The sequence below is a fragment of the Barbatula barbatula genome, assembly GCF_947034865.1.
Source record: "Barbatula barbatula genome assembly, chromosome: 22".
NCBI classification, from domain to species: Eukaryota; Metazoa; Chordata; class Actinopteri; order Cypriniformes; family Nemacheilidae; genus Barbatula; species Barbatula barbatula.
In genome coordinates, this window is record NC_136785.1 from 9,948,944 (window position 1) to 9,976,861 (window position 27,918).

A 27,918-nucleotide genomic window follows, 5' to 3' on the forward strand; every position below is an offset into this window, starting at 1 on the left:
TATGGCATTGCTTTTGAACTGTAATTTCCAGGCAGGTTGTTTCATATCTAAATTAGAGAAAGTAAATAAAGTTCTCCTGGCTCAAGGCTGGTTTTCTGCTTCATTGCTTTATCTCATCAATAATTGAGATCAAATCCATATGGTCCATATTGTAATTGTAGAGTTTAGCGCTTGTAGATATCACAGATGGCAAAGAATGCTTAGAAAATGTATGATAATCTACAGACCCACAAATGGAAATATATATAATTTAATATCTTTATTATTTCGTGAACCATCTATTGTGCCTAGAAAACAGTATCCTGAACACAGATTTCCTTTTAGTGAATTTGCCTAAGTTTGTGCGCCCAGTTGGAAATATTTTAGAAAGTAAATAGTTTTATTTGTATCGTGTCTTTAACATGTTTAAAGAATGGAAACAAAGACTGCTTGAAGATGAAAGAATAAAGAATAAAAAATAAAACAAACAATGATTAAAAACAATGTTATTCACTAAACTGAACACAAATCATCCAACTTCTGGTTTATTCATATAATAATAATATTATCTTCTCCAGAGAAAGGCAACGAAACACATACTCATTCCAGTGCAGCAGATTGGATCCAACCAGCAATTCTTAGTTACACTACAGCCCACCAATAATTACTTAATTGGCCCTTAATTAGTTTCAGATATATAACTTCTGCAGTAGAGGAAAAAAAACAACAACAAAACTAACTGTCAGGGCCAAAGTGTCAATAGGTAATGTACCTCCAACACAATGAGGGTTCAAGTCAACAATTCCATTTCAGCTAAAATAAGATGGTGTGGTGTAGAAATGGGGCAGAGGTTAAGGATTAGCTACCATATTATTATTGGTCAGATATGAAAATCGGGTGATCTAACCACATAGATCGAAGATGCCTGTTGGCATTTTGTGTTGTACATTCAAAGCATCAAACCACCAATCTCTTCCTCTCTGCTCAATGTAGGTATCCTGAAATTAGAAGTAAGTAATATGGTATTTAGGTATGATCATTTTGTGTTTGAACAAGGGACAAGGTTCAGGATATGGGCGTTTCAACTTTCCATGACAGTAGCTGGATTGTGTTTGTAGATAAAAACCATCGACAAACCGTTCAAATTGATCAATGTCTGGCATTATCTTAACTTTCAGAACTTAGGACAATTGTGAGGTCCAAGAAAAACCACAAAACTTGAACAAAATCGCCACGAATAAAAGATGACGCAAAGCACTGGGTGAAGGGGTGATAAAGGAACAGAAAACCCAAACCAAGACAGAACACCTCCCCCAAAAAATAGACCCCCTGAAAATGTCTATATGCACAAATGTCCCCCATAAACCTGTCTTACACATTTTCCCTCTTTACAGCCTCTAGACTCATTCATTGCTGCCAAAAAGCTTACAACTCCATCTCTCACAGTGCCCCAGCTTTTGGGCTCCACTCGTTCTTCCTCAGAAACCTCACCAGTTTCCTCACAGTTTTAGCTCATTGGCGACCTTCGAGGCGATGTTCTTGAAGGCGATGGAGGTGCCGGAGATCCGCTTGAAGCGTACACCGTTGAGAGAGAGGCGAGGTAACTTGCACACCTCCATCTCCCACTGGACGTAATCGTCATGTGCTGGGTTGCCCGAAATGCAGAGGAGCATGAAACGCTCACGCAAATCGTACTCGCAGCTGTTGGAGTCCAGAACTTTCCGGATCTCCTTCATCATTTCATTGGGTTCCATGGAGGAGGTGGTCTTCATGCTCCAGGTGAAGCGTAAGGAGCGAGGCTTGGTGTCGCGTGAGGCCTGGGTGGACGAAAGGGTGCTGGATGCTGGTGAAGATGACAGGGAGTCCTTGTTTTCGTCACCGGGCAGTCCCTGGGTACCTTTCTCCATCTTGTCCGCTGTGCTCAACATGGGTCTTTGGTGAAAACGATGAGAGGTACAAACAGGAATTATAAAGTGAAAACAAGGTAGCACAAATTTTAACTCACATTCTGTGATATTTACATACTAGTTCTCACAACAAAAAAACAACAACGTGTTTCGGTGGAAGACTACAATGCAGTCAAAAAAATCTGCTAACACAGTGGGCATCTTGCAAGGTGCTTGGTAGTGCAAGGTGCTTGGTAGTTGTATATTGTATTTGGGTTGATTTAAGATGTATCTATTTTCAGACATTGAGAAACTATGCCAGATGAAGATAAGATGTAGATTAAACTAATTTTAAAAGATTTCACATTATATAAATGAAATTATTTTGTGACTTGAGCAGTACATTTTTGGAGACAAATGATTTTTATTAGTCAATGTCCTCACCTGCTGGCCTCATCTCGAAACTCTCCCTCATACGGACTCCTCAAAGAAAACCAACAAGTTTAGTCTCTCATTTTTTAGGAGTTCGCTATCTTACTGCGGATAGTCCTTTAGACATTTCTACAATGTCATTTTATAATCTGCATTTATCAATTATATAGTTGAATACTGTCATTTGAAGAAAGACACAGGTTTTAAATTTGTGTGACATTGGTAACACTTTATAATAAGGTTGTATTTGTTAACATAACCTAAGTGATAGTTCGCCCATAAATAAAAATTGTCATTTACTCACCCTTTTGTCATTTCAAACCTGTATGAGTTTCTTCCACAGAACACCAATGATGACATTTTGAAAATAATGCTAATTGGGCCCCATTCACTTGCATTGGTTCTGTGTCCATACAATATAAGTGAATGGGGTCCAGTGTTGTACCAACTTTCTTCAAAATATCTCCTTTTGAAGTCATGCAGGTTTGAAATGACAAGAGGGTAAGTAAATCATGACAGAATTTTCATTTATGGGTGAACTATCACTTCAATGCATTCGCTAATGCTGGGGCCACACCTAAATATATTTTTTAAATCTTATAAGAATTATTAATGGTGAGAGATGACAAACATGAGGAGACAAATTCCTAGATTTAATCATTTTGCTCCTATGTGTTGTGCGCCGAGATGTGACGAAGACAGCACACCACAGAGTCTTGACTGTGAACACAATAAATAACTCAATCTGAAGCCTCAATATAATTTGTGAGATTTCCTATTACACTGTAAGCTTTGATTATTATATATGTGTTCAATATGAACAAACGTGTACATATAACCTTTTATGCAATTCCAAAAATATTATTAATCGTTGAGAAATTGCTCAAGCGGCGTCGTCTAAAGCATTTAAGGTGGCACAGCACTAGATATAATTTTATTGTAACTCAGATATTGTGGTATTTATGTCTTCACAGTAATTCAAGAAGAATATGAATACAGTTGTGTAAAAAAATAGCTGCTGACATTATCACCTGAAAGAGTCTACTGGCTCCACTCGACCTATTTTTTCTGTTCCACCTTAAAGCATCCGCACACTCGGACCAGTACAGTCACTTGCACATAGGCTGCTTTTTATTGAAATAATTTGTAATTGCGACGATAGTGTTTGTAATTCTTTTGACCGAAAATTGACAAAGAAAAGAGTTTGTTGAAGTGAAAGCTACGGTTATTATACTTCTGTCAGCTGGCTTTCTGATTGGGTATTGTTTTGTTCCACCTGACAATCAAGTTCGAGTTCTTGTGCCTTTGTCCTCAGGGTTTCCCCAAACACCAGGAATTCTGATCGTAAATATTCAACATGAATATTTTAGATTCACGATCAGGGCGTCTCTAATGTTCTTCCGATCAGGTTCATTCACTCTTATTAAATTTCCCTGTGGTGTGATGTGTGTTAAGATTATTTTAAGAGCCGTTTAAGATCATCGGGACTTGACGTAGGACTGTCGGAAGGGGAGAAATTGGCCCGAGTCTTTTGGTGTGGCCCCAGCATAACTTCAGGATCAAACTTTTTGACATCAGCTAACGCACCATAAACTAATATGAATAACTGTTTTGAAATGAACGTTAACAAAGATTAATAAATGCCGGAAAACTATATTGCTCATTGTTAGTTCATGGATTTATTTAACAAAAACAACCTTATTGTAAAGTGTTACCAAACATTTATAATATTGTTTAGAACATCCGTTTTTTGTTTCCTTCAGCAAAATGCCAAAGAATATTGGAAGCAGAAGAAAGAAAATTTCTTTACAGTCCCTTCACCAATTTCATGACCAACTTTCCTCATAAACCATCAATCTTGGAATGAACACACACACTCAGAAGCCACCATGTATTGAGCATACAAACCTGCACAAATTAGCAGACAGGCGCTTTCTATTGGGGTCTAGTACACTTACATAAGGTTTGGTGTCTGCTTGCCATGAAGTTAATCTGGATCCAAATCCATATGGTGCAGCCTTGCTAATATTATTTGAGACCCTGAACATTTAAAATAGTATTTTACAGTAAAAATTATATTTTAAGGTTATAATTTTTTTATCTCAATTATTGAATGTAGACCACCAGGGGTCCCTCCATATCCTACATTTATCAGGCTTGCCTGTCAAAGATGAACTGTAAGAATGTAGCTGCCATGCTGTGTGCCTTATGTTTGATGTGGATCAAAGCCCAACAATTTTGTCTGCTCATATGTACAGTAGCTGACAACAGTGAGGTGTGTGTTGAAAGAAAAAAGAGAGCAAGAGGGGGAGAAAAACATCGGACCAGACGACTCAGCGCAGCACAAGAACGCAGGGATAAAGTAGCGAATCCATTTTAGCTCAGCCATAAAATAATTATAAGCAGTAGACCGTAAAAAGAGAGAAACAGGAGCCGTTCTTCAGAACCCTCACCATGAAAACAACTTGCATACTGTACCCATCCTGCCAGACTGAGTGATTTTATCAGCAAACTATGATAAGCTTACCTGATGCAAGGGAACTGTTCATGTTACTATTTTGATTTCTGTCTTTTTTGACAGATGTGCTAAAAAGAAACCAGTCACTCATTGAGTCATTTATATGAATCAGCAATTGGTGGATGCATAGTGTGTTTGTTGATGCATACAACCAGTAAAGACAAAATATAAGTTTTTTTTTGTGAATCAAAATATCATTTAACTGCATTGTAGGAGTGTAGTCAATGTTGCACAAAGGGCGGAGAGACAATGTACATGACTGGAGACTGTACGGGTTCAGGCGAAGGGGGATGTGATGTGAGTGAATGTGGGATGTGTGGCGGAGTAAAGAGGGCTGGCAGAGGAGTGAGTCAGGCAATGGACGAAGAGCATTAGTACATAATACTACCATGGAAAGATATTTATATATGGAACAAATAAGGAAACCTTGGGTCAAGACACAAGACACCACGGAGGAAAGAGCACAGAAAAGGAGATTTGTTTTTCAGGAAAACTTAAGGGTGGTGTTATAGCCTACCTTCTGGAAAATCTGAATGAGAGATTTCTACAAAAAATAATAAATTAAGAGAAGAAAAAAGAAAGAAAAATGTTTCTCACAATCTCACAAAAGTTAGATACTTTTAGTTTTTTGTCAGGTAAGAGAATGGATCGAAGGAGTTGTTTGGCTATTGTGTCATGTGAACATGGACCATAATCAGGGATGACACTTTAATGGGACAGTTCACCCCTTTACTCACCCTCCAGTTGTTCCAGATTTCTTTGTTCTGATAAACACGGAGACGGAGCTTTAACGCCTCTGTGCGCATTCATTAGCACGATTTCGAGCTGAGAACAGTTTGTAAACGTGCCTTGTCGAACCAGGCTCACGTGAAAACATAACTGTTACCGTTTCAGTCTGTGCTTAGAACGGTTCGGTGCGATGGCCAAGAACTATTTGGTTACAAGCATTTTTATATCCAAATAGCTTTCTCTGTGTTCATCAGAGCAACAAAAAACTTGTACAGATTTGGAACAACTTGAGGGTGAGTAAATGATGACAGAATTTTTTTTTTTGGGTGAACAATTACTGTGATGAAAATTAGGCTGTGATAGATGTATAGCCTGTTTGATTGGTTGTTACTGCGATTGTGTCTCAAAAAACGTCAGATTTAACAGAGAACCTCTCCATCACAACCTCATATTCATTCACAAAAAAAAAACATCCCTGACTAAAGTCAATTAAAGTTAGCTTGTGAGCGCTAACAGGGCAAACAGGATTTGTAGTAAGATTAAAGAATGGAATTAATCTAATAAAGTTACATTAACTATAAATGGTATTTGCATTGCATGATGGATGGATGTTAGATCGGGGTCTGATTTAATAAGTTAGTTATCCTTCGTTGCATGTCTCACACTTAAAACCATCTCTGCTCCTGCAGCCCTTAGATTCAGAGTTTCTAATCTTAGCCATAAATAACTGTCCCACTCCAAACCATCTCGTCCTGTAAGAGGGGATTACTAATGAGGGTCAAGAGCATGTGTGCAATTATACACACAACGCAATACATTCATTCATGTGCATTTCCATTCAATCAAATTGATTTTGAATCAATGGAGCGATTTTGTCACAGCCCTGGCTTACGAGAGTTCATATCGATACTGATGTAAAGAAGAAAAAACTGGGAAATTTAAAAAAATATTTGATTTATTGCATTTACTTGAAACTTGAATTTGTTCACAGCTACATCATATAGTAATATATTCTTTAACCCACGTGTACTCACCTGCGTACAAATTTGGAAGTAAACTTGCTGAAGATGCCCGTCCCAGGACGGCGCCCCTGGCTGTTGCCATAGGATAGAGACGGGGAGGCAGAGGGGTCGTTGTATGTCGAGGCTTGCTGGTCTCGTGTTGCTCTCTGCTGACCTGCGTGGAAAGTGCTTCTGCTCGTCACCCCTCGGGAGAAGTTGGTACGGTCTGTCACTGAGGAAATGTTTATGTTCTGAGCCGAGGGGGACGCCGCTGTATTTCTCTGTGTGGTTGTGCTGTGTTTTCCAGGGGTGAAGAAGAGAAGGGGTTAATTGGGGGTGATTTGGTTTTTTAAAAAGATATATCCCCTAAAATAAAATTGTCGTCATTATTCACCATCATGACGTTCAGAACCCGTATGACTATTACTTCTGTGAAACGCAAAAGATATTTTGCGAAATGTCATAAAATGGATGTCAATTGGGGTCAATGTTGTTTTGTTAACAACATTCTTCAAAATTCTTCTGTCTTTTTTCTTGCAGAGTGAGTAAATTATTCAAGAATTTTCATTTTAGATTTGTATATAAAATGACTCCCTTCACAACAAAACATAGTACAAGTCACCAATTAAATACGATGCTCATACAGTAAACACACTACACATAACAGCAACAGCATCTCCTCCTGCTAATGCATGTTTCAATATAGACAAAATATCTATTTAAATATGAAACAACGGTTCATTTCAAATCCAATACAGTTCTGTCCCAAACTTAGGCCATTGTTGAGCCTATGCTTAGTATGGTTACATTAAACAGAGCAACGTCTTGAAACATTCGTTTCAAAGCTCAATAAATGGCTTACTTATAGCAGTCTTGCAGCTAGGGATGTAACGCAAGCCGTAGAAAATCAATTATAATATGTGACGATTCAAGTCGGTTGAGATGTTAAATGAATCGCAATACACATTTTGAACAGCAGAGGCCATGGTGTTTACTGCAAACTTGGTATACGTGAATATGCTGATATTTCTTAAATGTAAAGAAAATCCAAGAACAGCACAGACAAAGTCTTAGTTTGTTTATATTAAAGAGACTTTTGTATTATTCATTTTTTATTTGATTTCGAATCTGTTTTAAAACTGCAGTTTAGTTTAGGGCAGTTGTTCATTTCAAATTTTTTATTCTTAAAAATAAATTGTGAATAAATTGTATCGTCAAGTCAGTATTGTGAATCACATCGCTTCGTGAGCTAAGTGATGTGTTACATCCATACTAGCAGCAAATAGTTTTTACTTTGAAAACTAATCGCACACTTCACCTTTAATAATAGCTCTCACAAACCTATCACCAACAAAACATGAAACTCCAACAACCACTGTTAACCTAAAAACTGAAGCTTCAGAAAGAAATATCTTGTTTAGCATGCATACAAGTGACGCAAGGTTTAACCTCATAGGATGGCAAAAAGGTTAAGGTCTTTTAAAAAACCAGGCAGTTACTGTTATTATAGGAGTAACACAAGCAGTAAGACAGGTTTGAGACCAGTGTTTAGCCGGGTTGTGGGTATTAATGTGCTGTATGGTTTATCTGCAGACCAGCAGGCAAAACCACAATGCCTCAGAATAATAATGGAGGTAAAAGAGGAGGAGTACAGAGACACAGCATGAAGGTCATCGACATAAACACCACACATGCATAACCAAAGGTCTCTGTCTTAAGAAAAGGCAGTGAGTTATGGGTTAGAAACAGATGAGTTATGTGCTAGATGACGCAAAGGTGTATCTGAGAAAAGGGGCGACGGTGGTGTTATTGTGATGGAGAACGGGTCAAAGAGAAGTAGGCATGGTTGAGAAAATTTAAGGGCACTATGACCAAAACCTTACTATCCAAGTATGCCAACCATATACCTTGAGTGATTTTTAGCAGTATTACATAACTATCTCAATTTTAATCTAGTGGCATCTCGATCTTGGAAACAAAAACTTGATTCAGGAGGCCGCTGTCTTGTCATTCCGTCGCGCAATACTAACCTAAAACTTTCCAAACACTTAAATCACACAACCACCCATCCCCTGACTCGAAGTCGACCCTCCCAACCTTCGGTTTTGCTAATTGAGTTTGGCAGTAGCTGCCACTTGCCTGGGGCGTTGTGCGTGGAGGTCTGGGGGACTGGGGTGGGCAGAGGTGGATAAAGACTTTTGGTGGCGGGTGCGGGATGAGGTGACGAGGACCGCAGCTGCCGAGGCGGTTGAGGCTCGGGACCCTGGAGTGTTCAGGCTGGGGGGACAGACGAATAACAGCCCCATATACGAACAACCCCCACGTATGAAGTGGAGGGACGTATGGGTGGGGATGTAAAGCAGATAGGTTAGATTCAGCTTAGATGAATTATGGTTTGTAAAGGAATAAAGCAATGACATACAAGCGCACACAAGGGATGATAAAAATACAACACTTGCGTTTCAATAATGCAAGTTTGGTCTTTGGAGGCTATTTTGGTCTTAAAACCTTTATTTTTAGCATCCTTAGTAGTGATCACATCTTGTCACACACGAAACAAACTTGCATTATCGCTGCAAAGCTCTCTCTGTCTCTATACATTTTTAATGAGATGTGCCATGATCAAAGCGACTGACAGCACATTTATTGAAAAACAACTAGCATGAACTCAATTATTAAACACGTAAACAGCATTAAACCGATGATAACATATGCGGAGTAGCAAGCAGGATAAACACAGGAATAAACACAATGCACGTGTGTGTTTGTGTGTGACAGGTGTTTTATTAGTCAGTTTATTTTGCTGCTCTGCATCTTGACCTTGCGTGCACACCGAACTCAGCGTTTCCTTCACGTCAGCATTCAGAACGTGCTGCAGATCAACACCTCCAGCAAACTTAAACATCCATATCACGCTGCCCTGCTGCCGTTTTCAGCTTTTCCATTCTCTCTCTCTCTCTCTCTCTCTCTCTCTCCATAATGGGGTCGGCCAAAGTCGCTAACTCCAGATTAAGGGATTGACCATATCAGGGTCACATCAGATGTAATGCGTCAATGCATTTCAGCACATCTTCAGACCGTTTATAAGGACAATTCTTGGTTACTTGTCTTCTCATTTTAAAAATTTTTATCCATTGTGTTTAAGCTTACGTGCCACGCTGCCATCTTTGAGTGCTTTAAATGCATTTGCTTCAAGCTAATTGATTAGGGATGTAACAATATAAAAATCTCACTGTGTGATAATACCTCGGTATAAAGTTCACGATACAGTATTTGTTGCAATATTTAAAATGATGACTTCGAGGTATGAGTTATACGAGTTGGGTCAAATGACCTAAAAATCTATTTTATTAAATAACATAATTGCACTAGATGGAGCTTAAAAAGGTAACATTAGAATTGTTTCCAATAATTGTCACTGTGAGAATGAATGTGTGTGTATAACAGGATTATGTTTCTCATGCTGGCAGGAGAGCAGCCTGACAGAATGTGTTGAGCGCAGAGAGGCTTTCCAAACAATCCAAGTATAAACATACGCCCGCACACACCAGTTTTAATAAATTAATAAATCCAGATTGAAGACCATAGTTCTGTTCCAAAACCTAGCGAACTGCCCACATAGGCTTCTAACTCACCGTCCTTATCAGACAGGAACCTCATAAGTGACCTCTGACTTTTGTGAACTATTTTTACCAATGCTTTTTAGTATAAACATTTCTATCACTTTGGCTACCATCTTGGAGTTATTGGAGTTTTTTATTGATCTTGTCGCAATGCATGCAGGGATTTTCTGAGAATGCTAAATCCATCCGTGCTGCTTCAACTAGGCCCCCTCCGTAGGCAGCTCACAAGCTGTTGAAACAGCCATTCTCGGGCATCTGGTTTGTTACACACAGAGAAGATTCTTAAGAAAAATAATGTGGCAGTACCTGTCCTTGCCATTTTGTACTCCCAAAGTGTGTCTTTCAGCAGTTGGAGAGTTCCTGCTGCGGCTGGTGCCTGAGGAGAGGATGCTGTTCTATTGGGGCACACACAAAGCACATCAAGATCAGTCACGTGACTCTGAAACTCCATTGTGTATCATTCTCCAGTTCTTCAGGTACTCACTGTGGAAGGGGTTGGAGTTTTCTTCTTGTCTCCGGAGATCAGCGGACTGGGTGGGACTTTAGTGGAGCTGCCTGAATTGCCGATGTGCTTACTGTCACCCTGAGGACGCTTGGAGGAAACGGAGGAACCTGAGGTGGAGAGAAAAGACGAAAATGGAGAAAAGTCGAAAGGGCAAGAGGGTAATGTTGCAGCGGGATGATGGTTTACTTTGGTCTGTGGATCTGCGGGGCTTCAGATTGGAGTTACTGCGTTGTCCCTTGTGACATGGTGATTGGGCATTGTTTGTGAGGTCCGTTCCTAAGCGGGACTTTATTGTCAATTCATCCAGCTAGAAGAGAGAAAAGGGAGTGAAATAACTGAGTTCAGGGAACTAAAGATTCATGTATATATACAACCTCATTTACAAACACACAGAGATCTTTAGCAGTAACATACCTCTGAGTTCCTAAAGTCCAGTAGTAAGTAAGTTGCCATGACATCATTGTATTTTTGGTTGATAAGGGAGTCTTGGATCTCTTCTAGAGAGTATCCCATTCGCAGCATGATTTCTGAGAAAACAGAAAAATAAGTTAACGTTGTAGAAGAAACCAGTGGAAGAAATGAACATGACTGGTTCATAAACATGCCCATCCAAAACATGCCACAATTTCCTGTTCATCCATTTTATTGTCCACCAAAAGAAAATCTTGATGAAACTCTGTACAACACTAATGCACAATCCATTCACTGACAAGTAAACATAAAAATCTTAATTTCAACTCACAGATGCTGCAAGGAATTCTGATCCAGTACCATCACCATGATTAATCACCTAATCATAACCCATCTCTGTCTCAAACCCCACCCACCACCATCATCACAGCCCCGGACCACGTCTACCCCACCTCTCTTCCAAACCCCTGTATTGCTGGGGTGCTGACCTGTCCTCTTAGGGTCCTTGTAGTCAGGCAGGGGCTCAATGTAGGGCTTCAACTCATCATCATCATGGCCCACATTCATCCATCTGTCCTTCATGGCCTGCTGCTGGGTGTAAGCAGAAGAGCAGTTTATGTTTAAGGGTGCGATGTGAAAACCTGCAGCACCAAAATAAAACGGATAAATGCACATATACAAACCTCAAGACTTCCTCTCTTGGTTGGGTTGAGTATAAGAAATTTCTTCAGCAGGTTCTCACAGTCTGTCGACATGTAGAAAGGAATCCTGTACTTTCCCCTCAAAACTCGTTCTCGCAGCTCCTGAAAAAGCAAACACAATACTTAAGCATTTGATTCAAAGTTGTTGACATCTGACCTAACATTTTATGCCCACCTTTAGGTTCTGTCCATCAAATGGCAAAGAACCGCTGACCAGTGTGTACAGTATGACCCCCAAGCTCCAGACGTCCACCTCCGGCCCGTCATACTTCTTGCCCTGAAAGAGCTCAGGGGCAGCGTAGGGAGGGCTGCCACAAAACGTGTCCAGCTTGTTGCCCAGTGTGAACTCGTTACTGAAGCCGAAATCTGCTATTTTTATGTTCATGTCTGCATCCAGGAGCAGATTCTCTGCCTATAAGCAAGAGATTTGTAGATTTTAAAATATATAATAGAATAAGGGAGTATATTACATTTTATTGTGCTTTAAATGAGTAAAAATGGGCAAAACCTAGGATATTGGGATTTTTTTTATTTATTTTTGTTGCAAATATGCCTGACAGGATTGTTACACTAAATGAGATTCTAGGGGGCTTTAGTAAAATATGAAAACATTTATGATATTTTTGTTTAGAAAAACTAAATCAATTCAAAGCAGTATTAAACTTACTGTTTTTCTGCTTACATTATTTTTAGTCTTTGACCCATATATACATACAGTGGGGGAAATAATTATTTTATCCCCTGCTGATTTTGTAAGTTTGCCTGCTTACAAAGAAGTGAAGGGTCTATAATTTGTATGGTAGGTTTATTTTAACTGATAGAAACCAAATATCAACAAATAAATCTGGGGAAACAATATAACCTTTATATACATTTATTTGCATTTCACTCAGTAAAATAAGTATTTGATCCCCTACCAAGCAATAAGAATTCTGTTTATGTGCATATACGGACCACGGATTAGTCCTTAAAGAAAGTACTACTAAATCAGCTTGTTATGTTTATAAAAGATGCCTGCCAACAGAATCTGTATCTTTCATTTCAACCACCACCATGGTCAAGACAAAATATGTTTCAAAGGATGTCAGGGACAATGATTCAGAAAAGGCTTTGGAGAAAGTGCTGTGGTCAAACAAGAAGAAAATTTACTCCTGTTTTTGGAGGGAGAGAAATGCTGACTATGACCCCAAGAACAACATCCCTACAGAGAAACACATTGTGGGAAACATTACGCTTTAGGGCTTTTGCTCTGCGTGGGTACAGGATGACATTACCGCATTGAGGGGCTGAGGGACACACCCATGTACCATAAAATATTAGGCAAGAACCTCCTCCACTTAACTAGATCACTGAAGATGGGTCATGGATGTACCTTTAACATGACGATGTACCTTTAACATGACAAAGACCCAAAACATATTGCAAAGACAATCAAAGATTGGCACATTAAATGTCCTAGCCAGTCTTTAGACCCTAGTCCTATAGAAAATCTCTGATGGAGGCTAAAACTCCAATTTGCTGAGCGACAGCCAAGGAACCTTATAAATTCACAGAGGAGTGGACTCCTGGTGACCAACAATGTCTGACCTCTGTACTTGCTGGAGAAACCCCTTGTTGGCAAGCACAAAGTTTTGTTTCAAATACTTATTTCACTGGCTGAAATGCAAATCAATTTATAACCTTTATTTACAAATTTTTCCCCTGCTTTTTATATTCTGTCTTTATCAGTTAAAATAAACCTACCATTAAAATTATAGACCCCTTCATTTCATGGTAAGCAAAATCATTATTTCCCCCACTGTACATATATAAAACAACAGTGTGAAATGCATCATGTACCTTGAGGTCTCTGTGGACAATGCACTTTTGGTGACAGTACTGGACTGCAGACACAATCTGCACACAAACAAAAAAGATGCAAGCTCAGTCTTCAATCATTGGAACATTTATAGGGGTCATATGGCGCGAATATGCTTATGCATTTATTAGACATGTTAAATTGCAAGTGTCAGAACAAAAGATGCATTCTATCTAAAAGCGAATGCTCACCCAGACCTGCATGAAACGTATAACCACACCCCCACAAATCAACGTTAGTTTGTGGTATGATTTGACTAAGACCGCCCAAATGTTTACCTAAGTAAGGTGGGCATACCTGTACAACTGCTTTGGTACCTGACGTTCCAAATATGGAAAGAGTTAGATTTCCGTTACACGCTTGAAGCATTCGACCAATCACTACGTACTGGTTAACTGGCCAATCATAGCACACCTCGCTTTTCAGAGCGATGAGCTTTTTTATCATTAAATCGTGTAAACACATTGCATTAGATCTAAAACAAACAATAATATTTGTTTTAGCCGTGTCATATGACCCCTTATAACAACTTGAAATAAATCACCCAGTAAGAAAAATCATGCTTTGGTCCTCAGGTCTTCCAGAACCAACAACAAAACACATTTGTAAGAGAACCTAACCGCTGATGTTGTGTTTACAGCCTTTATTTCTGCTTTGTATCCATTCAACAGCCATATCAGATGTCCCATCCCAAATTGTCTAGGAGTGAAACAAGGCGAATGTGCAGCATCTTACCTGTCTGAATTTGGCTCGGGCCTCTTTTTCTTTCATTCTGCCGTGGGCTACTAGGTAATCGAACACCTCACCTGCACAGCAATGAGAGAAACAAGAGAGTCATGAATGAGACAGTCAGAATGATTGCGTAAGATAATGACAAGACCAAGCAGAAAAAGAGGCTGGTTTGTTTCCTATCTAAAATGCCTATTGATCTACACAGACAGCTCTTTAAGCAAAACCTTGATTTTTTTTCTTAAAGGGCATGATCCCATATAAATTAGATTCGCAGAGGTCAGTGACGCTGCATAAAATGTAGCCCTTTAAGTACACAAAGAGGTGAGGTTAGCTAAGGACAGAGAGCGGTTTTATTTAAGGGAACCAGTGTCAGAGAGTCACATCCCTTCAGTAAACTCCAGAGGCATTTACAGAAGAGCTGAACATTCACAGCGGATTAGATTTGATAGAAACTGAGGTGTAATGAGGCAGATAAAATGAGCTTTAAATGGGTTTGAGAGAGCTCTAACCTCCGCTGGCATATTCCATCACCAGGTAGAGGGTCTTCTCGGTCTCAATCACTTCAAATAACTTCACTGTAAGAGGACAAGAAAAAAAGAACAGAAATGTTAAATTCATGACATTTTATAAAATCCACATAAGCAGACCAGCCATTTACAACATAGCACGCTAGACTGGAGCTGTGTGATATGCTCAATGTTATGTAATTGATAATGCACAGCCAGTCGATTATCTCAGAAATAAGCCCCAAAAGTGTGACAGTGTATCACATTGAAGGGGCTAATTTCACAACAATAGCCGGCTGCTTGGAAAAGCTGTTTACAATTTTAAAGGTAAGAAACATCTTTCAAATGTCACAAACAGGCAATTTGGTTTAATCATTTGCAAATATAATGTCATATGTTATTAAAAGACATATTTATATTTAATTTGTCAAAAAACCTATCAAAATGATTGGCTGCATCTGGGTTACCGTGTGTTAGTTTTGAGCGGCTGTTATCTGGGAATAACCTGTAAATGTTGCGCCTGGCCAATCAGAATAAAGCATTCCAACGAGCCGTGTAATAAATGAAGGAAAATCTACAGGCAGCCAGTTGTTTTTGTAGAAATAAGCCCAGACAGTGTGATCAGTACCCGGCATGAAACCGAGGGTCTTGTATCACACTGAAGGTGCTTATTTCGCAATAAAAACCAGCTGCTTGTACATTATCTTGCTTATAAGACGGCTACTTGCCACATGAGCAAAAACTGGACATGAAATGTGAATTTGAAATATTTGGGAAAAACGAACCTGCAAATGTCGCGTTAGGCCAATCAGAATCAAGCATTCCAACGAACCGTGTAATATAATAATAAATTAATGAAAGACAGACCACATACTGAATACTGTCAAGGCAAATAACCGTGAGCTATGATGGATAAGAACGAATAATAATGCTGATTTGGGTTTTATAGACATTAAATCCAGTTGCACAGAAAAACACTGACACAGATTGGAGACAGATTAATGAACACAAAACAGGGAGGAAAAAACCCTGTGGGCACAGCCAAAACCGGAAAAGTAGAGATTGGAGCTAAAAGTCTTATGGGTGATTTGTCAGTCAGTTAAGCTTACCAATATTTGGGTGATTTAAAAGCTTCATGATCCTCACTTCCCGAAATAGCTGAAAATCAAAAACACAAGACGTGAATGTGCAGCAAACACAATGAATTTGTCCTTCATAGAAATCAAATGTGCCAGAATTTAAAGGGATAGTTCACCCCAAAATAGAAATTCTGTTATCATTTTTATTATATCATTCGGTTATCACAGTCTTGTCCCTTCAAACCTGTATGACACATTATTTTCTTCCACACTACACAAAAGAAGATATTTTGAAGAATGTTGTTAACTGGACCTCATTCACTTGCATTGATTTTGTGTCCATACAATAGAAGTGAATAAGTACCAGTGCTGTTCGGTTACAAACGTTCTTCAAAATATCTTCTATTGTGTGCTGTTCTGTAGAATAAAGAACATATTAAAGGTTTGAAATTACAAGAGGGCGAGTACATGACGAAATAAGTTAAATTTTTGGGTGAACAATCACTAAGTGTCGAGTAATACAAAAATAAAGCAATTAATGTCTGCAATAAATTATTATTTAATTAAACAGAATACACAACATTATTTGGATTTAATTAAAGTATGATAGCATTGGTTATTTTCCCAATCTAATATTAGATTTTCATGATATTAAGAATAATAACATTTTACTGGTTTTGAGCATTTGGTATCGTGACAACACTACCTCACAATGTGTAAATGTATACACATATGTGCAACACAAGATGTGGTTAACCACCACCACCCAACCCTATACTTCAGGAAGCATTTGAGTCTAATTTCCTATAATTACATGCCTGCCCTGCCGTGGACCCTTCAGACTAAAGGCTTTGCCTCTTGACTGCCATGAGGGAACAGAAGAGACACAACACGGGGTGGGAAAGTTGTTTAAAAACTACCAGTAAACTGTATCAAAGCAGAAGAAGAGAGGTCAGACTCACCTTTTGAAGACTGGAGGAGTTGAGCTGAGTCTTGTCTATGATTTTCACTGCCACCTAACCGAGAAAGTTAAGCGTTTGATTAGGTCTTGGGAAAAGGGCTGAGGCTGCAGGGCGAATATCAGCCTAGGTCTGCCTTCATACAGATCACAATCTCACATCATCAGGAAGCAATTCACCACGCCACATTGAGATTACAGCACGTTACTCCTGCAGCGAGAGCTGCGAGACTCAAACGCAATCTTTACCCCTGCCCTCTATTCTCTATCGTTCTCAAGCCACTTTCTACAATCAGGCATGTTATCCGTGCGTCAGACATCATGCTGCAGCATATTAGCAGGCACAGGGATCTAAAAACAAGCTCGGTCACATGATCAGCATTTTGAACAGGAAGTGTAAATACATATACTATTATGGAATTCAGTGTGTAGCAGAAATATGAGAATTGTGATGAAAGTCTGAGTGGGAGCTGTTTGAGATCTCAGGGTAAGCATCAAAAGACACAATCCTCACCTCTTTTCCAGTGAGGACATGCTTGGCGAGTTTGACCTTGGCGAAGTTTCCTTTGCCGATAGTTTTCAGAAGCCTGTAGCAGCCGATGTGGGGCTGCTCGTCCACTGTGGAGTGAAGCATGTTGGAGCGTCCGCTGGACTTTGAGTCGGAGTGAGACTGAGGAGAGAGAGCAAAACAGTGATCAGGCCATTTGTTTATCCTGAATGTTAGTGACTACCATTTTGCACCTGGAAACTGTTATGAAGGTTAAAACTAAAAGCACAGATGAGAGGTTTGCAGAGCACTGGTTTAATAATATCCTTATCAGAGCCTGGGTGATTCTGATTGGAAAGGACTGTCGCCAGTCGCCATCTGATTCTCACACTAAGCAGACATGCGGGGATAGACTGAAAGACATGAGACGAGAAGTTAAAAAAACGCAAGAGCGTGAAAGATGATCAGACGGTAGGGACGTGGAGAACACAGCGCTTTGGTTAACAATTGATGTGCTGTTCAAACGAATGCGACTGACTGTGGAACAAGTCGATGGAAGCAAACCTCGGTCAAAATTCAAATACAATTGCAAATTCTGATATTTGCATTTCATAATGTGTAAAAGTCCCCACATTGATCACAGTTGGTTACTGCCAAGTGAAGAGAGCCGCATTCTCATGCAAGTACAAAAGATGAGAAGCTATTTATTCAATGCACAGCAGAAACATTCATTATGGACTTAAATAATACTGGTTGAGAACCACTTCCTGTTTCAGTTTTTCCCCATTTCAACTATGCAAATGTTAGAACAAAATACAATCATAACATTTAAATTTAAATGAACATCTTTAAAAAAACTAAAAGGACGTGCTTCTGTATCAGCAGATGTGTTTGTTTTGCTAATGGTCTTGGTTTGTTATATTAATGCAAAATGGGAAAAGAACAAGCCTTACTTTTATTATAAACTTCAATAATAAAAAATAGCAAAATTATAGAACAATACAATTTGAGAGAGTGAGAGTGAGAGAGAGAGAGAGAGAGAGAGAGTGTGAGTGAGTGAGTGAGTGAGTGAGCGAGCGAGGGAGCGAGAGAGGGAGAGAGCGAGTGTGTGATGCTGTGAATTCGGTCACACGACAGACACCAGAGACAGGAAATCTGATGGTGAGAGATGGAGGGAGGGAGGAGTATGTTTATAAACAGGGGGTCTGTGGAACAGTTTGCTCTTTCTTTGTTGAATAGAAACAGTGCATCAATTGTGACCTGTCCCCCTCTGTGAGCTCACAGTCTGAGGACAGTCTGTCAGGCCGTGAGGTGAGCACATCGATTTGAACAGACTGTCTATTGTCTGGATCATCTCTCTCTTTAACTGTTGGTTAATGCCACCATATTCGTGTCCATGTGAGAGTTTGTCCATCCCTGCAGTCTGAACATCACTGCGCTAAACATGCCCTTCACCTTAGCCAACTACAGAGACCGGTTTAGATCAGATTGCTGGATAATCTCTGTGGTTTGGTTTTGACAAACATTCCTCATAATTACTTTATGGAGCAAGATGAGGTTACCATACCGCTTAACACATCACATTATTGGTGATTCATTGAGAAGTTCCCAAGAAATTTCTCAGATGTTATAAAACAATGTGTCCCGGTGCGACGAAGCATGATTCATTCAAGCATATCACCATATACTTTAGTAAGAAAATTTGGAAGTCAAAAGTGTCGCAGAACTGTTTGCTTTCCTGCATTCTTCCAAATATATTTCAACTTAACAACTTAAGGTGGGTGAGATGAAGACAGAGTCTTCATTTTTGGGTGAACTGTTCCTTAAACAACAAGAATGACATCATATCAATGAGAATTTTCTGTGAAATACCTAGATTACAAATTCAGTCACCTTTCATTTTCATTTCCCATGCTATCTACACAGAGAGGTACGTGCTTCTGCAGCATCGTCTCTTCATCGTGACGTGATGATACTGCAGCGAAGCGCACGTCACGGTGGGGTGATGCGCAGCATACGTCTGCAGTGAGAATAATGTGGAACGCACACAGAGCACGTAGCTCTGACCTTCAATACACGCTCCACAGCAACTTCAACAAGCCATCATTTAATGGAAAAGATGCAAACCAGAAGAAAAGCTCAAAACATAAGATATCAGTCACACCTATGATTCGATTATAAACAGACAGACAGCAAAGAAAAAACAAACCAAAACAACTTCCTGCACACCGGACTTCATTTTGTATTAAAAGCTAAGAGGGAAAGCATAGACACAACGCACATGAGGAGAGCTGCCTCCCCTACAGAAAATGACAATAGAAGTAAACAAGCCACATTGTAGGCCTTTTAAGAGACCTCCCATGTGGTAGTGTGGAAGAACATCTGCATTTAAGTGTTTTAATGAACATTACAGTCTGTAATCGCATTCAGTGAAACACAGTTAGTGTGGGTGCAGCAATATGAATACATTCGGAACATACATTATTCAACATGCCTTATTGTTAGTTTTTATTTAAAAAAAAAATTGAATATATGCATGTACATGTATGTGTTTATAAATACAAAATGTATATGCACAGTGCACAGACATATATTATGTAAACACAAACTTTTATTCTAGATCTGATTCAGCTCTACACAAGTACAATATAACCACAACAAATATTTTTTGGTACTTACATAAACGTGAAACAGTTTTCCAGTATTTTGTATTTATTATGATGATAAATTATCCATAATTAGGATACAGTTGCATGGTTCCATTCAGTGATTCCAACCTGAACGTATAAACTACTATCAAATTAATAAAATGAATATATAACTAATAAACCCTGTAAAATGGACAAAGTTTGTGTTCGCTTCCTTTAAACTGGAGTGACTAGTCATAGACTAGTCTAGACATTTACAGCTAATTTTTACCGTGAAATATTACAGTAAATAACACGACTATTAAAATCCTGTACCTCTAGCTTTTAGCAATGAACATGTTTAACGTCCTCAAAAACCCATGACAAACGTGAAGACAGATGCCCCAGGCTGGTTTCAAAGCAAAACCCCAGCGTTGATAGCCATAGATAAATAACTCCGAGAAGGATTTTAAAGAGCAGGAGGTCTTTGCCTAAAATAAGATCTACATGCGGATCTCTGAGGGGGTCCGGGCTGAGAAAAGCAGTGTCCTCAAACGCTGCGGCACAACAGGAAGTTGAGCTAATTCCCGGAAGTCCAGTGATAGAGGATAGTAAGATAGAGAGAGGAGAAAAATAATTTGAGTTCCAGATCATACACAGGAAGCAACGTGTCTGGGTTTGTCAGGAGGAGTGGCTGCCGGAGCGAGACGAGGCCTTCAAGAAGCTCTTGGGATACGAGCGTTGACATGCCCGGACAGCTGGGAACCAAGACAATGGAGCGGACGAACTACAGACAGAGGCAAACTGAAGGTTTCTCCAGTTCAACCGATCCACCAGCGATCCACTCAGACTTACAAGAGGGCTAGATGAACGATGTCATCGCTGGGGAATTTATGTAGAAGAGAGGGACGTATAATCTAAGAAATTGAAAAGATTATCATAATAAAGACAATTATTATTAGATCCAATTATCTTAACTAAACAAGGCGTTGGACAATTTTATGATCAGAATGTTGAATAAACTGCATTATCACCATAGCAGGTCACTAAAAGACTATGTAGGTCAGCAACAAATCACTCCAGAGGTTGGGCTGACAAATAATGGTCATTAGTTGGGGGAATTCAAGGATTGAATTGACAAGGACGACACACAAATAAAAAATAACAGAAGAGACAGACCTTTCGGATCTTAATGTTCCTTTTTTGGGGGTATTTCACGATTACTCACGGTTTTAAAAACAAATTTCTGTGAATACAATATTTTAGCTAAAATAAGACTACCAAGTTACTTGAAGTTCATGTAAACTAGTCACACAATTCCTACTTAAAGGAAAATGTTTCGAATTCATTACACTATTACACAAAACTGTATAATTGCTTCCATGTTTTTTTTACATCAAGTAATTCGACAACTTTAATCATGTTCCAGATATTAAACCTTTAAAGCCTTTACTTTCTGTTTGTGGTTTCAACTAAACAAAAAAATCAGCATCCATAAAACATGGTCTGTGTGCATGAACACAGTTCTGAAATGTCCTTCCTTCCGGAGACCTTTTTTTATATCTCTGGAAGACAGCAACCAGTAGCATTCGATGTGTTATAACAAGATAAAAGCAGTTTCTGATTTCACAACATATGCCTTAATCAGAACAGTGCCGTTCATTGCCACACCCGCACAATAAACATCGATAAAACACTCGCAACTCCTGCCAGAGAATGGGCCTTGCCAGGTGGAATCCTTCTCTTTCATACGAAAATCTAACACCATAAAGTATACAGGAGCTTCTCGATTACAACACTGCAGGAACTAGCTCTACCTGTCTCCTAGAAAAACCAGTTCTCTCCAACACCTTTATTTCCTTTAGCCTAGCACCAGTGCGAAAACCAACCAGACAATCAACCTCCCACAACACAACCCTTCATTTAAGCTATTCAGTCACTAGAGTAATAATGAAAAGTCTCAAGTCCAAAAGAATTTTGATGACATCGGGAGAACCGGTTATAGTGTGTTCTCTGATTCCTATACGGACAAGATTGGTTTATATTGTCACTGCTGGCATTTCCTGCCCAGTTGACTGCATATATATATTAGGGCTGTGCTTCGGCAAGTGATTGCCGATATGATACACATCACGATACAATAAGTTGCTCTGTATTTCGATACGATACAAATTTGGAATATATATTGTGATACATTAAATAGAAAAAAAGTGTAAAACATCCTTATTACATGCTGTGCTATGCATGGACCCTTAGATCAGAGGTTTGGGTTCCCAAGCTGTGGATTGCGCCCCTCAAGTGGTTACCACAGGGGAATAAGGGGGGTCACTCAAGTCACTTGGCTGTTGTGGAGTATTACAGAGAAAACAATGAACATGGTGGGCAGTTTAAACACCTGGCTAATATCTTTGTTACTTTTTGGAATAAACTTTTTGTCTAATGCTATGCAGAAGTGACTTGGTGGGTCATGACTTGCGAGCTTATAAACAGCATTTATTTTATATAACTCATTACTCCATGACTTATTTTTAAAACCAAAGCACACCCACACATCAGTTCTGAGAGCTCGAAGCGTTCTTATATTTTTCGCCATGCTCGCTTCCACTCACTTTTGGCCGTATTTAAAAAAAAAACTAAAGAAAAAAAACATGAACATTTGTGAAATATGTGTAAAAGTGACCATCTTCAAAAGGAGTACCAAACGAGATGGGAGACAAAAGAAAAACAGGCTCGCAAGTAGGCTTGTGCCGGTGATACATTTTTATGTTGCGGTAATTGATGACATTTTTGTTTGGTAGTCGGTTATTACAAAAATAGGTCGGACAAATAATCAAATTTCACTGTTAGTGTCAACAAAAAGTTGAATTACTTTTTCAAATATCAACAATAATAAGAAATAAGTGGAAAGTAAAGCTATCTGATAATTTGTCAGGTGTTTAATGAAATATGATTAATATATCTTTGATTTTATACTAGATTTAAGTAAAGGAGGAAAACATGTAATAGTGATGATTAAGCCAAAGATGCTCACTTTTCTTGTACAATATTGTATTCATCATACATACTCAAATACAAATGTAACATAATATTCATGGCATGATATTAAATGGTCCTTTCACTGACACATCACTTTACACAATAAATAATTACCTATCAGTGTCAGGACAACTGTGCTAATTCATGTTTTATTCCCGGATAGCTATTATCGTTTAAAAGACATTTAGAATCTAAAAAGCACTCTGTGGCAAGATACGAGAGCGTTGAGTTCCATCTTCAACTTGAAATCAAAATAATTGTTCTGCCACACTGCCATTATTAACTATATAACTTGCTATGAGCGAATTACTGTATTTTTTTGTTAAATTACGAGACGAAAACTTTAACATAGTTAGCGGACCAAGCTAACTCTTCAACTGTTAGGAATGAAAATGGCAAATCCATGCAATTTTTACATTTTAGTTCAGCAGCGTGTTTTCATGTAGTATTCAGAAACAGGTAAATATGAGAAGTGGCGTGACATAACAAATATTTCACCCTAGGTCGGACTCTGCAGCGCTCCGCCTTCTGCCATTTTTCACAACGTGAGGCTGATAACATCAGTGTGCACGTGTGAATGACGCCACAGCATAAACGCATGCAGTGTTATTTTAACCAGTCAAATGACAAAATAAGGGACATTCTTCTTTACCTTTTGACCTCAAAATTGGTAATGTATGTTGTACTTTAAATGAATAAAACATTTGCGTTCACCGGTTCAACCTTAATGTAGGTCATGGTCAGGGTTTTACTCATGTTGATATTTTTACGACGTTTGTTCTCTTACAAGTACTATTTTATATATATTTGTTAAATCATTGATTCAAACTTCATTCAAATTCATACTGAAGTTAAGTTCTTGATTTGTCAAGTTCATGACAACTTTTTTTAATTGCCCCAATGTTTAGGTGTTTTAAATAAACAGTGGCACAGTGCAAATAGTTTGTATGTGGCTATATATAGTTATATGTGGGATTATATATAGTTATGTATGTTTTTAAAATAGTAAAGAAAAGTTGCGATTAAATTTTTTCTCCAAATCATGCAGCCCTATTTAAAAGTGATAAAAAAAAAAATCGACATTCTGATGAAGCTTAACTAAGATACATTTACATATAAGGAAGAAAGCAGTAAGCTGTGCCACATTTGACTTAACGTTCTTAATTTTAATAACTTAAGAACTCGTCTTTTAATATCGCTTAAATTCATTATTTTATATATATATATATATATAAATAAATGCTAATTCCTAAATTGTTAAATTAAGACAATTAAATAAAAGCTGACACAGCTTACCCCACTCTTCCTTATATGTAAACAGAAACAAACATGCTGGCCAGGAGACAATTTTGTCACTAAAGTGTTGTGGAGCATGGTGCATGCACCCTATTGAACTGCTGGTTTTTAATTACAGAGGCTTGAGGGAGGACATTCAGGTCTGCGTGAATGACTAATATCTGACAAGGATACGAAAACCACCCCAAGACGCACCGCACACCCGAAAGAGGACACCGGTTACGAGAATGTTGCCGAGCGACCGCTCTCAAAACCATGTTCAACACAAGAGCTTCAAAGTAGAGGCTCCGTGTGAGGGGCAACTTTCTCAGACTGGGGGAAAACAGTGGGGTAGATCAAAAGGGGCGTGGTAAATAAAGAGGGTGCGTGAGCTGGCTTGTCATATATCAGTATTTTTATCACACCATGACTATTTCCAGAGCAGGGAGGTAGCAGCCAGTACGCAAATAGACACCAGCTGAACACCAACCCCCCGTCAGTAAAACTTACTATGCTGTAGCCTCATACTTGAGACTGGAAGGCCCATGCCAAGCTCAAGCTACAGGCGATCTGATGAATGGGTTTGCTTTAAAACAGGCTTTAAAAAGGATTGTGCAAGGCTGCTGTTTTCTTCCATCACCTAATGGCTGGAATACACTACAAGATTTCATTCACTTGCAGACTTTTTGAAAGTTCAGATAGAAACACACTAACTGATCAATCTGCAGACTGGCACAGACTTTATGCAACAAGTCCTGACTGAAAATCTGGAGAAAATCTGAGCAGAGGTCTCGTAGTGCATTTTAGCCTTAACCTTGTCGGCCTTTCTGGTTAGGGAAGGCCTAAAACACACTGTGCGTGAAGATCAATCTTTGTAAACATTCAACATTAAACACACCCCCAGTGACACTCCTCAAACCATGCCCAGTTTAACTGGAAATACTAGTCCAGACTGACAGGCGTTACAAATCATCGCTAACGTTGCTTAAGGAGTAAATAAATAGAATAAATCCTGATCTGAGCTAAGACAGATTTACATGTGGAACAGGCTGAGATGATTAAAAACATTAGTCTGCACTACATCCGTTTGGCTTGATATTTTAGTGCCTAAGCATGAACGTTGCTTAGAGAAAATGTTGACCAACCTTTTATACACTGCAAATCGCAATACGATTTGCTATGGTTTGTCAGGAAACATTTCATCTGTACTATAAACAATGAGCTATAAACTCAAGAGTTTAAAATCAATTGGATCAAACAATCAAAGTCAAATCAAAGCCAATTTTAAACTCGAAGTTGCGATATAAAAAAGACAAGTATTTATTAGAATTAGCTACCTACCATCCATCATTTTAGAGGGTTCCTTTAAAACAATAATGAACAAATGCATTTCGGATTTATTTAAAACAAGTCAAAACCGTTTACGGAAAGCTATAAAATGTGTGTTGAATGTCGGTCCTCTAATGTAAACAAATGAATTAATCCTTGCATTCAGTCCAGAGAGGTTCAAGTGTCTAGAAACCATGTGTTAGCTAACAGACAATTTGGTGTAGATTTAATACCAGTTATTTTCAGGGCTATTTCAAAACCCACATCACCCGCAAAGAAAGTCTGCCTTATAAAAGTAGAAGATTGTAAGAAGGCAACAACAAAACAGAGTAATGTTTGACCACTGATCTTCAAAGGGTAAAGAAATGTAATTGAAGTAAATGAGTAAGTTACTTTCTAAAGGGCTGTGTATAAAGGACTGACAGAATGTTTCCTGCTGTGTCAGCTTAATACAAAAAATCAGTTCATTGTATTGAAAAGCAATTCAACAACTGCAGAAGCATTGCTCAGTGTTGATAGATGTACAGCCGTTAAACTAGATAGAAGAGAGTCAAAACCATCTTATTTTATTGTTTTGTCCACGGTCTGAAATGAATTATCCTTTAGTAATTAAAAAAAAGATTCTTGCACATACGACCAAACGCACACTAGACCTACAGCCAAGCTATGTCTAAACAAACCAATCCACAAAACAAACAAGATGGCTAATCATCCTACATCTTAAAGACACATTTAGAGAAAACTCACCTGGCCAGTTGAGTGATCAATCATTGGTAACAGTGGTGTCCTGGTCGACATCTTCCGAGACTGGATTTGACAGTTTTTTCTCTAAAACTGAATTTGTTCACAGCCCTCAAAATTCAATCAAACGTGACATGGGTACAGCACGATGAGAAGTGTGCGAAGTCCAACTTTCAGAGAGCCACCCTGAGCTCTTTATGCCAAACCAGTAGACTTTTGATATGACTCTCTCATTAAGTCATAATTTACGTGATTTGTCAGGAAATAAACAAAACTGCCTGATACAATCCCTCAGTTGGTTGACAAACAGTATCGACTAGGCGTCAACATTGAATCTCAACTTCTTACGGGGTTTTCTGAAGTCAAACGGAAGAATATCACCACAGAAGGATAGACTGTTTAAATTTAACTCGTTAGCTGATAGCAAACAAAAGAAAATTGTTCCCAGCACAGAAGTGTAAAATCGAGTCCGAGGACTCAAAGTTATAACAGGCCAGGTGGCAAACGTCCGGAGGGTCCCTAATTTAGCCGAAACTATCGACGTTCGACTGTATAGGGTTGTGCATTGGTAATGTAATAATTAAAGTCGTCGTCTCCTCTTAACGCCAGTAAATAAAGGCAGATGAGAGTCCAGTTTACTACGGACAAACTTCAGGGCAAGTTATCGAGCTGCTCCTTCCAGTTAGCAAACTCAGCAGCGCCCAGTATAGCGTTACTGTGAGAAATGATCCGTCATACAGGTGTCTACATGTCCATGTTTTAACGGCCACTTGTTGTGGTGTCGAGCTGGCAAATTAATAATCCAAGAGCAAATACATCGTGATGGCCATACGCGATATCTGTGCGCCTCAGAAAATCTGATTTAACCTGCTAACGCGCGTTAGCTGGCCGGGTGACTCCGAAAAAGTCGTTGATATTTTTACAGTGTGGTAGCAAAAACAAGTCGTAACCGTTTCCCACATGTATATGTCTCTAAATTGCTCCGTTCCCGTCGGTGATGTAAAGCGAATGATATGTATGAGCGCTTATAAGGCGAACTGTCGGGCGGTCACGACTGGTACCGCAGCAGCGCCCGGACGCCAGTGAGTGTTGTTTGCGTTCAAGAGAAATGTGAAACCTGCTCGAGGATCGACTTCCTCTGACTCCCTCATGTGATGTTTTAAAATAAAAGTCTTTGATTCGTAGTTGTTTCACGAAAAATACAAATAAAAAGATATACTTTTTTATCATTGTTATGTAAAACAGTACAAAATTATGGATTTAAATAAAGTGTCATGTAAAGTATCTTCTTTTAAATAAAACCAAAGGAAGATACCTAATTACAGATATGATATGTAGTTTCAAGAGAGATATTATGAAACAAACTTTCGTGTGTTTAACCAGGCTTTGAAATATAAATATAAATGTTTACGATATGTCAAATGAAGATGACATATAAAATAGCAAACTTTATCGGATTACTGACAACTAAATTGTAAATCATTCTAAATGAAAGCTGAGCCAAA

At 38.8% G+C, this 27,918-nt stretch overlaps 1 protein-coding gene across 23 annotated transcripts; it reads right to left on the reverse strand.

The window, feature by feature from the left end:
* Nucleotides 1-244: 244 nt before the first annotated feature.
* Nucleotides 245-27,553, reverse strand: mark2a (MAP/microtubule affinity-regulating kinase 2a). Of its 23 annotated transcripts, none has more exons than XM_079487385.1 (19): nucleotides 26,420-27,546; nucleotides 17,433-17,588; nucleotides 16,923-16,976; nucleotides 15,991-16,039; nucleotides 14,885-14,950; nucleotides 14,379-14,449; nucleotides 13,625-13,681; nucleotides 11,961-12,197; nucleotides 11,768-11,887; nucleotides 11,573-11,672; nucleotides 11,088-11,200; nucleotides 10,860-10,980; nucleotides 10,653-10,780; nucleotides 10,475-10,563; nucleotides 8,685-8,822; nucleotides 6,579-6,839; nucleotides 5,333-5,359; nucleotides 2,310-2,345; nucleotides 245-1,911 (listed from the first exon to the last, which is right to left on the reverse strand). In XM_079487385.1, the coding sequence occupies exons 1-19, from the start codon at nucleotides 26,468-26,470 to the stop codon at nucleotides 1,479-1,481; spliced, it is 2,307 nt and encodes a 768-aa protein (XP_079343511.1). In that variant the 5' UTR covers nucleotides 26,471-27,546; the 3' UTR covers nucleotides 245-1,478. The 23 variants fall into 23 exon arrangements, with proteins under 23 accessions (XP_079343511.1, XP_079343508.1, XP_079343506.1 ...); XM_079487382.1 differs by having other exon boundaries at nucleotides 2,310-2,348; XM_079487380.1 differs by having other exon boundaries at nucleotides 11,537-11,672.
* Nucleotides 27,554-27,918: the final 365 nt, after the last annotated feature.

Coding starts and splice junctions, on each gene's coding strand:
- mark2a (XM_079487363.1), bottom strand. CDS start 26,470: ATGTCGACCAGGACACCACTGTTACCAATGATTGATCACTCAACTGGC. Junction 16,977..17,432: donor ATGTCCTCACTGGAAAAGAG/GTGAGGATTGTG, acceptor TTTCTCGGTTAG/GTGGCAGTGAAAATCATAGA. Junction 11,201..11,536: donor TACAGGGGTTTGGAAGAGAG/GTGGGGTAGACG, acceptor CTGTTTTCTCAG/AAATCATGCTGCGAATGGGA.